Here is a 13,574-nt window from a genome sequence, read left to right as displayed (position 1 = left end):
CTCTGGACAAAGTTGCTTAAGTTCTTTGAAGTTAAACTGGGGATTGTTTTTTCACTTAAAAAAGTAGAAAGATAATAATTTCCCAGTGATATTACAAAGAAAAGTAAAGACAAAGGATGTGAAGTACCTAATGTTTAGTAAATACAATGAAAGGTATCTAATATTAATACATTACAAAGTAATCAGATAAAATGGGGATCTTCACTAATCCTGAAGAGTGACAGAGACTCTAATGGATTGATACACCCTGCACATACTACATGCTCAATAACTTTTGGCTAACTAATTTTCAAAGAGAAAATTAGCAGGTTTCAATAATTATAATAATGTCAAATGAATATATAAATCAGCACAGTAAAACAGCATAATTTCAGATGAGTTTCAGACAAGAGACTACAAAAAGTTGTCCAGAGATATAAATAATGTAAGATGTACATTAAAATGCACTTATTTCAGTAACAGACAACACGAACTTTTACAATGTTAGAGAGTTTCACAATCACTTTCTTTGAAATTAAATGAGTAGACCGAGGTTGGACCAATACTTACTGATTTTTTTAATACATCTAGTTAGTTTAAAAAATTTTTAGACACATCACAGTTAAGAAAATACATTCATATTGATATGCATTTTGTTAAGCCTTTAAAAGAATCCATGACAATGATTAATAAAAAAGTGGGGGAACAGGAAAAGCAAGAAGGGAACAAGAGGTACACAGTTCATTGTGATTGGCTTCCAGTCAGTCATCCAAATGATTAATCCAAGCTAATCCTGGTAGTTCTGTCCCCTTTGCCAACGAATAATGTTAAGAAAGAGTTTGTCTCAGACTAGGTTCTCAGAAGTAGAGCCTGAGATACAAATTAGCTACACATGATTTATGGAGAAATGACTCAGGAGAAAGGGAATCAGAAAACGCAGGGGAAGAAACCAACAATGTAGCTTGAGTTAAATTACAGGGAGCCTTAGAGCAAAAACTGCACCATATAAAGTTGCTCCTGAAATTATCCTAAGGTGAAGGAGCTGGCATTTTCCACTTGCTGCTCTATATAAGTCCATCATTGACCGAGCTGCAAGGGAGAGAAGCTCTCATTCAACCAATAATTCTCCAGATAAGGCAGGAGAGTTCTTTAACCAACAGCCCCAGCAGCTAAGGGGTGGGTCTGACAGCTCAGAAAAAGGGAGCTAGGGAGGGCACCGACAGTGTCCACCAACAGTATGCAATCCATCTTGTCCAGTGAGACATAAGAGGAAGTCAGGAGAAAAAGGCAGAGCCAGCCCCTGTTGTCCTTTAAACATCACCACATCTAGCTGTGATGTCTGGAACTGCTCTGGCCACTTGTTACAAGCATGGGGATGAAGTCAACACCAAACACGGCACAGCAAAGAACAAAAAGAACCAGGATCCTTGACAACACTGTTGAGCTGCTGGGTCACCCCTGGAACCTGTCTTCACTCTAGATTTGCAGTTGTGTGGGAGAACAGGCACATTTAATTCACGTATCTGTTACTTGCAGCTGAAATCACCCTGAGACACAAGGAAAAGAGGCAAAAGCAAAACTGGAAAAAAGAAAGGTGGAACACAAGGGGGTAGGGAAAGGATTTAGGGCAAAAAATAATAAGGAAGTGGAGTAAAGTGGGAAAAGAAAAGATGGATTTCCCTGGTGGTACAGTGGGTAGGAATCCGCCCACCAATACAGAGGACACAGGTTTGATCCCTGGTCCCGGAAGATCCCACACACCGGGGAGCAATTAAGCCTGGGTCCCACAACTACCACAGCTAGAGAAGCCCCCGTAATGAGAAGCCTGAGGATGGAAAAGAAGAGTGACCTCTGCTCTCCACAACTAGAGAAAGCCCACTCACAGCCACAAAGACCCTGGGCAGCAAAAAAGTAATAAACTCTTTAAAAAAGAAAAGAAGGGGCTATAAGCTAGGCAATACACTAGGAGAGTATCATTCCGAGAAGCTGTCACAAATGTCTAGAAATACTTTAGTTCCCAGCTCGCTGCTTTTAGTATTCCTTTCTAATTCTAGACTACGTGGAACATGTAGAAGCCGCCAAATAATATAACGTTAATAAAAGTTCAGCAGCAATGTCCAATGACAAGAAAAAAAGGAAACACTAAAGATTTTTCAAGTTTCTGTATTTACTAAAATTATTTTCAGAGCTATGGAAGTGAAAGTAAGAGAACTTTCTCTTCCCCTACCTCTATCCCAGCAATAAAAGCTTTTTATTTCATTGTTTACTTTTAAGGAGACATAGATCTACCACCCAACCCAAGTACAGGAACACTACCAATAACCTACAGCTATATCCGTGTCTCTGATCTCCATAAAAAGGCGTAAGAGCTCTTTATACATACTCCTCTGTGTATTTTTCCTTTAGGTCCAATAATTCCACTTTTAGCAGTCTACATAGAAAAAAGTAAGTGCCTGCAGATATTCATCACATTTCAAAATTAGGCACTGTAATAGAAAAATGTTTACATTAAGTGTATTTTGATGTGCATTATGTGTGGCAATGAGTAAAGATGGATTTTGTATGTACTGGATTGGCCAAAAAGTTCATTTGGGGTTTTTCCATATGATCTTATGGGAAAACCCGAACTTTTTGGCCAACCCTATATATACAAAAAATAAAGAAATAGGCATGTATGTTGTGTGTGTGTGTGGTATGTGGGTGTGTGAATAATGAAACATGACAAAACACTAACAGCTCATTATGAAACTGAGACTCAAGGATGTCTTCCCTTCCTAGTTTCTAAGCATCCCATAATACAGCAGTACATACATGTATCTGTATGTCTGCATATATTTTTAACTTTTACTCTTCAATAAGAATTTTGCTTCAAATCTCATATTTTTCTTTTTTATTCTATAAATAAAGGATATGTAATATTTGACATAATGAGATGTTACGAATTGACCTGTGTCCCCTCAAAATTCATATCTTGAAGTCCTAAGTCCCAATGTGGCTATATTTGACAACAGGCCTTTTAAGGAGGTAAAGTTAAAGAAACTAATAAGGGTGAGGCCCTAATCCAACGTGACTTGTATTCTTTCAAGAAAAGAGAGACACAGGGATACACACACTCAGGGGACAGGCCATGAGAGGGCCCAGCGAGCAGACGGTCATCTTCAAGGCGAGGAGAGAGGCTTCAGAAGAAATCAAGCCTGCTGACAGCCTGAGACTGGACTTCCAGGCTCCAGAACTGTAGGAAAACACATTTCTGTTGTCACTGAAGAAATGTACCACCCACTCCGTGCTATTTTGTTATGGCAGCCCTAGAAGTCTACTATACCTCTATTAAATTTTATTTTAATTTTAATATTGAAACTTTCCAGGAAATATTAACTGAATATTCTTCACAGCACTGGGCCAGATAAGAGCAGGAAACAATATCAAAATCCCTTTCACTGGATTCTTCAGACAGCTTCTGAGCACCTGTTATGTGTGCAGCACTGCACATACTCATAACCAAGTGTTAATTCCATAAGAAAACACAAATCCCTTGGGAGTAAGATACCCTGCCACTATTAAAAAGAATTTATTTAGGCAATTCTGAGCAGATAAAAACCAACTATAAGCATTTCTAAATATGAGCGGTTACCTAGTGCTAGTTTTCACCTAAATTCGCAGCTCAAGAGCAGCAGCGACCAGGACAGGAAAGCAGAAACAGGGACCTCTCTGGTGGTCCAGTGGTTAAGAATCCACCTTGCAAGGCAGGGGACCGAGTTCGTTCCCTGGTTGGGGAACTAAGACCCCACGTGCCACGGAACAACCAGAGAGCCTGCTTGCCACAACAACACAACAACAACAGCAAAAAAGGTCCCACAAGATGCAGCAAAGATCTGCAACTAAGACCCAATGCAGCCAAATAAATGAATATATTTTTTTAAAAGAAAGACAGCAGAAACAAGGTAAAGAAGACAAAGCACAAATAAAGGGAGAAATGCTAATTCCTCAAAGGAAATGACCTTATTGGTCATCACTGGCATAGTCCTTCTGAATGGAGTCCCAGAATCATTTTCTACTGAAAATATTAAATTTATTAATCTCCAAAATATATAAGCAGCTCATATAGCCCAATATCAGAAAAACAAAAAACCCAATCAAAAATTGGGCAGAAAACCTAAACAGATATTTCTCCAAGGAGGACATACAGATGGCTAATAAACTCATGAAAAGATGCTCAACATCACTATTAGAGAAATCAAATCAAAACTACAATGAGGTATCACCTCACACTGGTCAGAATTGTTGCTGTTCAGTCACTCAGTCATGTGTGGACTCTTGCAATCCCATGGACTGCAGCACAGCAGGCTTCCCTGTCCTTCAGTACCCCCCAGAGTTTGCTCAAACTCATGTCTATTGAGTCAGTGAGCCCATCCAACCATCTCATCCTCTGTCACCCTCTTCTCCTCCTGCCCTCAGTCTTGCCCAGCATCAGGGTCTTTTCCAGTGAGTTGGCCCTTCACATCAGGTGGCCCAATGTATTGGAGTTTCAGCTTCAGCATCAGTTCCTCCAGTGAATATTCAGGGTTGATTTCCTTTAGGATTGGCTGGTTTGATCTCCTTGGTGTCCAAGGGGCTCTCAAAAGCCTTCTCCAGCATCACAGATCAAAAGCATCAATTCTTTGGTGTTCAGCCTTCTTTATGGTCCAACTCTCTTTGACTATACGGACCTTTGTCAGCAAAGTGATGTCTCTGCTTTATAATACACTGTCTAGGTTTTAATACAATGATCAGAATGGGCATCATCAAAAACTCTACAAACAAAAAAGCTGAAGAGGATGTGGAGAAAAGGGAACCCTCCTGCACTGTTGGTGGGAATGTAAACTGATACAATAATTATGGGGAACAATATGAAGATTCCTAAAAAAAAAAAGAAACTAGGAATAAATCTACCATATGACCCAACAATCCCACTGCTAGGAATATACCCTGAGAAAACCACAATTCTAAAAGACACATGTACCCCAATGTTCACTGCAGCACTATTTACAATAGTTAGGACATGGAAGCAACCTAGATGCCCATCGACAGATGAATGAATAAAAATGTGGTACACAGATACAATGGAATATTACTCAGCCATAAAAAGGAACACATTTGAATCAGTTCTAGTGAAGTGAATGGATGTAGAGCCTGTTATAGAGAGTGAAGTAAGTCAGAAAGAGAAAAACAAATATTGTATATTAATGCATATATATGAAATCTAGAAAAGTGGTATTGATGAACCTATTTTCAGGGAAAGAATAGAAACAGATACAGAGAATGGACGTGCGGTCACGGTGGGGTAAGGAGAGAGCAGGACGAGTGGAGCAAGTAGCATGGATATATATACACTACTGCTAAGTCACATCAACCATGTCTGACTCTGTGCGAGCCCATAGACAGCAGCCCACAAGGCTCCCCCGTTCCTGGGATTCTCCAGGCAAGAACACTGGAGTGGGTTGCCATTTCCTTCTCCAATGCATGAAAGTGAAAAGTGAAAGTGAAGTTGCTCAGTCGTGTCTGACTCTTTGCGACCCCATGGACTGCAGCACGCCAGACCTCCCTGACCATCACCAACTCCAAGAGTTCACTCAAACTCATGTCCATCGAGTCAGTGATGCCATCCAACCATCTTATCCTCTGTTGTCCCCTTCTCCTCCTGCCCTCAATCTTTCCCAGCATCAGGGTCTTTTCAAACGAGTCAGTTCTTCACATGCGGTGGCCAAAGTATTGGAGTTTCAGCTTCAACATCAGTCCTTCCAATGAACATTCAGGACTGATTTCCTTTAGAATGGACTGGCTGGATCTCCTTGCAGTCCAAGGGATTCTCGAGTTTTCTCCAACACCACAGTTCAAAAGCATCAATTCTTCGGCACTCAGCTTTCTTCACAGTCCAACTCTCACATCCATACATGACCAATGGAAAAACCACAGCCTTGACTAGACAGACCTTGCTGGCAAAGTAATGCCTCTGCTTTTTAATATGCTGTCTAGGTTGGTCATAACTTTTCTTCCAAGGAATAAGCGTCTTTTAATTTCATGGCTGCAATCACCATCTGCAGTGATTTTGGAGCCCCCCAAAATAAAGTCTGACACTGTTTCCACTGTTTCCCCATCTATTTCCCATGAAGTGATGGGACCAGATGCCATGATCTTCATTTTCTGAATGTTGAGCTTTAAGCCAACTTTTTCACTCTCCTCTTTCACTTTCATCAAGAGGCTTTTTAGTTCTCTTCACTTTCTGCCATAAGGGTGGTATCATCTGCATATCTGAGGTTGTTGATGTTTATCCCACCTTTCTTGATTCCAGCTTGTAACTCATCCAGCCTGGCATTTCTCATGATGTGCTCAGCATATAGGTTAAACAAACAGGGTGATAGCAGACAGCCCTGCGGTACTCCTTTCTCGATCCTGAACCAATCAGTTATTCCAAACAGGTTTCTAACTGTTGCTTCTTGACCCACATACAGCTTTCTCAGGAGAGAGGTAAGATGGTCTGGTATTCCCATCTCTTTAAGAGTTTTCCAGTTTGTTGTGATCCACACAATCAAAGGCTTTAGTGTAGTGGATGAAACAGAGGTAGATGTCTTCTGGAATTCCCTAGTTTTCTCTATGATCCAGCGAATGTTGGCAATTTGATCTCTGGTTCCACTTCCTTTTCTAAACCCAGCTTGGACATTTGGAATTTCTTGGTTCTCCTAATGCTGAAACCTAGCATGCAAGATTTTAAGCGTGATCTTACTAGCATGGGAGTCACTGAATCAAACTGTCCGACTCACAAAGAGTTGGACAAGACTGGGTGACTGAACAACAACAACAAAATAAAATTTAATTTGTAATGCTAATTAAATTGGTATTTTCTTATAATTGAGAATAGTAGTAAAACTGTTCACTTTTGCTAAAGGACATTATCTGATTGTCAAATAGAAGAGAATCCATTTTTTTGCACTGGGTCTGGGTCTGGTTGCCACGTGTGGGCTTTCTCTAGCTGTGGTAAATGGGCCACTCCTTCATCATGCTGTGCAAGCTTCTCACTGTGGGAGCTTCTCTCGTTGCGGAGCACAGGCTCTAGCCAGGCTTCGGTAGTTGTGGCTCTTGGGCTCTAGAGCCTGGGCTCAGTAGGTGTGCTGCTCGGGCTTAGTTGCTGCACAGCATGTGGAACCTTCCCAGACCAGAGACCAAACCCGTGTCCCCTGCATTGGCAGGTGAATTCTTATCCACTGCGCCACCAGGGGAAGTCCTCTTTTTTTTTTATTCTTCTATTATTATTACCCAAAAGTAATCTGAATTTCTCACTCTTTATTTTTGTTTTCCCCCTTGAATGCCAATCTTTTTAACACTATAGCTATTACTACTATTTAGATAAGCAATATTGATGCCACATTGAGCAGTAAAAAGAAATAATCTCTGCTTTGCTCTTTTTTCTATTGCTTTTCTGGCCCCAAGGATTTCAAAAATCAAGGCTAGTCAAGAAGTATAAAGAATCCACTTTGACTAAATATGAAGAATGTAAAGGTCATTTAACAGTTCCCCAAATCATTTCTAAAAAGCATATATAGTCTCAAAAATCACATTTGGTAATGGTAATACAATCCTTCTACACAAATTGGAAGTCAAATAGCCATAAATTATTTAAAAGTGGGAACCCTCTATAGCCCAACTCAGTGAGAGCACAGCAGGAGGGCGGTTTCTCTGTTGCTCCACGGCACACTTCTACCCTGAAGATGTATATTGGAGGAATAAGCTGTTGGTCACACCCCTTCTCCCTCATTTTAACATCACAGGAGAGCTCTGACATGCATAAAGGACACATGGAGGACACAAAGACGTGGGATATAATGCAATAAAAATAACCATGCCCTGCCCATCCTTTCTAAAAGGATAAAAGATGATCAGCAAAAAGAGTCTTGAGCAGAAAACAGAAGGGATGCAAACATTAGTAAAGACAACTTTTTTCTCCTGCTACCAAAATGGTAAGTTCAAAGCACCACACAAGACCAAAATGAGGTATGGGAAAATAATTCCTTTGAGTTATTCAGGCCTAATTTTAGTCTAGGCCTTAAGCTAAAAAGGATAAGGCAGAAAAGTATTGTTACATTTATGTACAGTCTATCCCACTTTTCCAGACAACCTGGGCTAGAAGCTTTGGCCAGCAAAAAACCATATGCATACAGCACAAACATGGAAAAATAAAGGATATTCGTATTAAACACTTATCATGTAAGGGCAGTCTTCCAAGAACTACACATGAATTAACTCATTTGACCCTCAAAACATAAGGAGTCTATTTCACACATAAGAAAATTGAGGTACGGAGAAGTATAACTTGCCCAAAGTTGCACAGCTGTCAGACTTGGAAAACAAGCTCAAGCAGTCTAGCCCCATATTCTACGTTCTCTACCATAATACCATCATGTTTATTCCTCAAAGAATCCAAAATCTGGGAAACATTACACAGGAATTTGATAATTCAGAATCCTACCGAGACTCAACTAACCCAGGTTGATTAGTATGAATTCCACTCAGTATCATCAATTCTTTGGATGTCAAATATCATACTACAAGTTCTGCATATTCATTAGGCAAAATTCCATCATATCTCACCCAAAGTAAATACAGACCAGTTAAAATTATCCTTTTCTCACAGGAGAGGCTAATGAGGGCTGTAGTTGTCTTAATGGTACTGTTCTTCAAACGATGCCCTTCATCACAAATTAGAAGATCAAATTTTACACTCTTAATTTGATCCAGGGAACGAAGTAACATTTCATAACTGATGATAAGAACAGAATAAAATGGAGATTTGGTGAATTCTTCTATTTTGTGGTCCTAAAAAAAAAAAAAAAAGGGTAACCTTTAACAAATCATGGGCAAAGACTATGTGAAATTAAATAAAAGCAGCATACTCCTGAAAACCATTATCTAGGTATTAGAATATATTAACTCATAACGAAATTGTAAGGCAAGATTCCATCTATCAGAAAAAAGAGAACTACATACACTGCAGCACTGATTTGAAAAGCTGGAGATTTAGTAAATGACCAAATCTAAATGTTCAAAAGTCTCTTACCTGATCAACAGTAAATATCTTGATCCTTTCGATTCCTAGCCATTTTTGGAATTCTTTCCTCCAATTATTCACCAAGCTTCCGGGTGTGACAATAAGTGTCTTCTTTACTACTGGCTTGCCTCCATAGGGTCCCTGACACTGTAGGGTCCAGATAAGCGAAATACATTGCAGTGTTTTCCCTAAACCCATTTCATCGGCAAGAATAGCTCCACATCTGCCATTCACCCTGTTAGAAATAATTATATTGCCTTCAACTACAAAAGGAAAATATTTTATGCCCCTAACATCATCACCTATTAGTCAAAAACCAGAAGCTGATATTTTGTAATTAGGATGAATTCTAGCCTCCACTAAACATATTTTCTAGCTCTTTATTCAGCTGATTTATGACATTTTGCATCTCTGCCAATTATATTCATTATATATTTACTGTCAACTAAATTACTAAAACAAATTGAAATTATAGTTGAATCTAAATCTGTTACTATGATTCCATATTTAGAAACTAGAAATAAATGCCAATTTCATATCTACAGTTAAATAATTTAACTATAACTGTGCTTCTCATCACTAACAGCTGAGCAGTTTTTATCAGTTTCAGTATTAGATATCAAAACACTTTAAAATGTAATGAAACATAAACCAGAAAGACCTAGTGATTTGTATTTATGATTTTCTTACAATAAATGAAGTCCTCAACCAAAATAGCTCCTTGACCTGTAAGAAAAATTAAACACTATTTGATCTAATACACGTAATACACAAAATTTGGTAAAAAAAACCTACATGCCTACTTGGTTCATATAATTTAAAATTATACATTATAAGGAATACTATCAGTAACTGGCATTTATACCACTTCATAGTTTTAAAAGCTCTTTGACAGGTATTAGATAAACACTTTAAAAGTTACAAAATCCAAAGGAATCAAGGAAATATAAGTATAGTTTGTTAATCCATTCTGTTTCTTAGAAGTAGAAATAACAACCAAAACCAATTTTATTTGTTTTCCACTTTGAAATGTAGAGAAAAAATTACAAACATGAATTTTAGCCAGTATTATTATTTTAATTATTAGAGCCCTTATTATTACTTTAGATTATTTTAGATTTTGCCATTGCAAGATGCCAGCTAAAAGAGATATAGTTTGAGTGGCAGAGAGAAAACTGATCCAGCACCCAAGTATAGTGAAGAGAGCATGAAGGCTTCCCTTGAAGAAGATGAACCTTGAGCAGTGTTTTAAAGGAAAACAGGAATTCACTACCTTAATCAGTATTAACACATCAGCACAGCTGGGGCTTGAACTGAATTCCAAGCAAAGAAATACAAGGTTAGGAAGCTGGCAAGATTGGTAGAAGACAGAAGATAAGGATACTTGCCCTTGAAAGCTCAGGCTGTATCTTGTAAGTCAGTGTCTCCCCAACATCAGTCTTCCATGAATGACTACACTGCTTTGCCATATACGTGATATTATATGTGTTACTATTCATTATTTTTCTCTAAATCAACTCACTTTTTAACTTAGATTTATTTGAAAAGAAAATAAATTCTTTCTAAGCATAATCTACTTGTGAAACCAGAAGTTTGATGTGCTATTTCTTTCCAGTTATTCACTAACTAAATATGCTATGATTAAAAGTAAAAAATAAAGTTTGTCCGTGTACACCTAAAATAATTCTATACACCACCCAAGTGGAGTGCATACCACAGATTAGGAAACATTGTTCTAAGTTCTGAGAACTGCAGTCCTTTTAAGCAAAGAAATGCCATGTTCAGAACTGTTTCCAGAAACATCAAACTGGCAGCAGTAAGTAGAAAGAATCTGAGGAGCATCAGAAACAGATACACAAGTTAGAAGCTGTTGCAATAGTCCAGATAAAAATAAAATTCTATGACACCAGTTACTAGAACTGCTATAGTGAGGTGCCAGAAACAATTAGGTTCAAAATGGTATTTGGCAAGTCAAAATATTCAAAAGTTTAGGTGTGGTTAGCTGGAGAAGGTGAGAGAGAATAAAAGATGATTCTCAAGCCAACTGAGGTAAGATCTCCGAAAAAGAAGAGCATATTTGAGAGAACAATCTAGAAAGTTTCCAGGAGATAATTTTCCCCTTGTCATCATTCAAGGGGTTCTTTAGAGCTTGGAGGAATTTACATTCCCCGCTTCCTAGTAACTGAGGCATACTGAGTGGCAATGACCAATGTAAAAATCGAGGTCCTATGCGTTAAAAACAACAAAAAAGGACTGGAAGGAAATGTACTAATATGTTAACAGAGACCTTTGATTCTTTTAACCTCTTTGGTTTGAATTTATGTGTGTATCTTCTACTTCAACTGTATTTTGACTATAATTGGTTAAGAAAACTCAATTTTAAAAGAGGAAGAGGAACTCATGTGTATATGTGTATGTGTGTAAACAGAGGTGACATTCTAAGAAGAAAACTTTTTTGCAAAATCCTCATAAGTTGTGTGTCCAGTTCCAACCAAGATGTTTATCACCACAGTATCCTTCAAGAACTACCTGTGGAGATCTCCCTGGTGGTCCACTGTGGCTAAGACTCTGGGCTCCCAATGGAAGGGGCCTGGGTTCAATCCCTGGTCAGGGAACTAGATCCCACATGCTGCAACTAGTCCGCATGCTGCATTAAAAAAAAAAAAAAATCCCGCATGCTGAAACGAAGATTAAAAATCCTACCTGCCTCAACTATGACCAGGCATAGCCAAATTTTTTTTTTAATAAAATGATTTTTTTTAAAAAGAACCCACCTGTGGAATAAAACATACACATTACCATTTGCCATTCCTATCAACTAAAATATATGCTGCACTCATTGGGACTCATTATATATTAGGCTCATCCTAGAAAACCATTATGTTACAGGTAAATCAAGGCTTTGATTAGATCAAACAAATTATTTTCCTACCTCATTCCCATCACACATTCATAAAGGAATATGATCCCTTCTTTCTGATGTGGTCGAAGGTAATATACAAGGTGAGGATCTATCACGACATCCACAACAGGAAAACAGTTCTTATTGAACAGCCACTGGTGATTCTTATCTGGTCGGAGCATAACAAGGGAATCTTAAGAAAAAGGGAAAAGTATAATTATAAATGGATTCTACTCTGTCAGTAATTACATTATCTTGCTCTAATTACTCAAAAGATAAAACTGTTTGCAGTCAAAAACTTTGAAATTCAAAAAGAAAAAAAAATTAAAACACAATAATTTTGAAATTCAGTAACATCAATGCTAAGCAAAGGTACAAAATTTTAAAAATAAAATCTCATGCCTTATTGATGTAAGATTCATGCAAAGAATGGCAAAGAGCTTTCCAAATTTCATGCGCAAAAGTGCTTTGAAACCACTAAAATTCACTATTGTTTCATAAATAATTCATTAAGCCACCACACTTACTAGTTCATTGTTCAAAGCAAAAAGAACTATTTCCAACTGAAAGCACAAACTGGAATTTTGCCAAGATGGCCTTTACTAATACTCATAGCTTCTTATTCTGGAAAGGCTTTCCAAATTTAATATAAAGGCTTCCTTTATTTTCATTTCTATGCCTACTAACAATGTCTATTACTATTAATCAGAAGAACTGAGAAAGAATGACAAATTTTCCATTGACTTCACCACCATTATTTGCTTAAAATTAATTACTTCATTCATGAAATGTAAAATTCATGAATCTTGACAAAGCAGCATGGAGTAACCATCAAATAACAATGTAATTCTTTAGAAATATTGTAATACAATTTAAAAGATTTATTTAAAATCACTCAAAAAACAAAACCAAATGTAACTAGAAAGCTGGTATCAATTGATAAATCTGAAATCAGATAATAAATTCTTCAAAATATTTTTTTTATATATTTGTACATCTGTATCATGGTTAAAAAAAAGTAAAATAGATTTTTTAAAATATGAAAAAAGAGAACAAAGATGAGAAAAGTAGATTAAAAAACAACAGGTTCCAGGAGACTAAATATGGGAAATCCCCTGGTGGTCCAGTGGTTAAGGCTCAGTGCTTTCACTGCTAAGGACACGGATTCAAACCCTGGTCCAGGAACTAACATCTCACGAGCTGTGTGGGGCAACCAAAAAAAAAACACAGGGGATTTAATAAATAACCCTCAGTGTGGAAATATATAGTCACAGAAATGAGAGTCTGGTCATGTTTACTGGTAGTAATTACCTGGAGGAAGATTTTCTGTGGATCTTCCCAGGTTTCTGAGCAACCAAAAGAAACTTTCATTTTCGAGGTGAATTCCTGGCAGGTAGGGGACTAGGGAGTGAAAACGGAAAACTCAGCCCCTGAGTTTCCTCCATATCCCAGTAGTAAAGAAGAGTGTATGTCTTGTGGATTTCCAGCCAAGAAATGGTCCCTTTTTTTTTTTTTCTTTAAAATAAAAAAAACAACAAAAAGAGGATCTCCCTGGTGGTCCAGCAGTTAAGAATCCACCTGCCAATGCAGGGGACACAGGTATGGCCCCTGGTC

General features: G+C 37.9%; 1 protein-coding gene across 1 annotated transcript in view; it reads right to left on the bottom strand.

Moving 5' to 3' along the window:
* RAD54B (RAD54 homolog B) overlaps positions 1–13,574 on the bottom strand; it is a 111,929-nt gene that overhangs the window by 26,209 nt on the left and 72,146 nt on the right. Inside the window, exons 6-8 of the mRNA XM_068983889.1 lie at positions 11,991–12,153; positions 9,068–9,293; positions 8,619–8,826 (exon numbers count right to left, since the gene is read on the bottom strand). Coding sequence (XP_068839990.1) covers positions 8,619–8,826; positions 9,068–9,293; positions 11,991–12,153 — 597 coding nt within the window. The remainder of the gene's footprint in view (positions 1–8,618; positions 8,827–9,067; positions 9,294–11,990; positions 12,154–13,574) is intronic.

This window comes from Capricornis sumatraensis, chromosome 11 (genome assembly GCF_032405125.1).
Source record: "Capricornis sumatraensis isolate serow.1 chromosome 11, serow.2, whole genome shotgun sequence".
NCBI lineage: Eukaryota > Metazoa > Chordata > Mammalia > Artiodactyla > Bovidae > Capricornis > Capricornis sumatraensis.
Note: the sequence above shows the minus strand (reverse complement) of the source record. Positions and strands in the feature narration are given on the sequence as shown.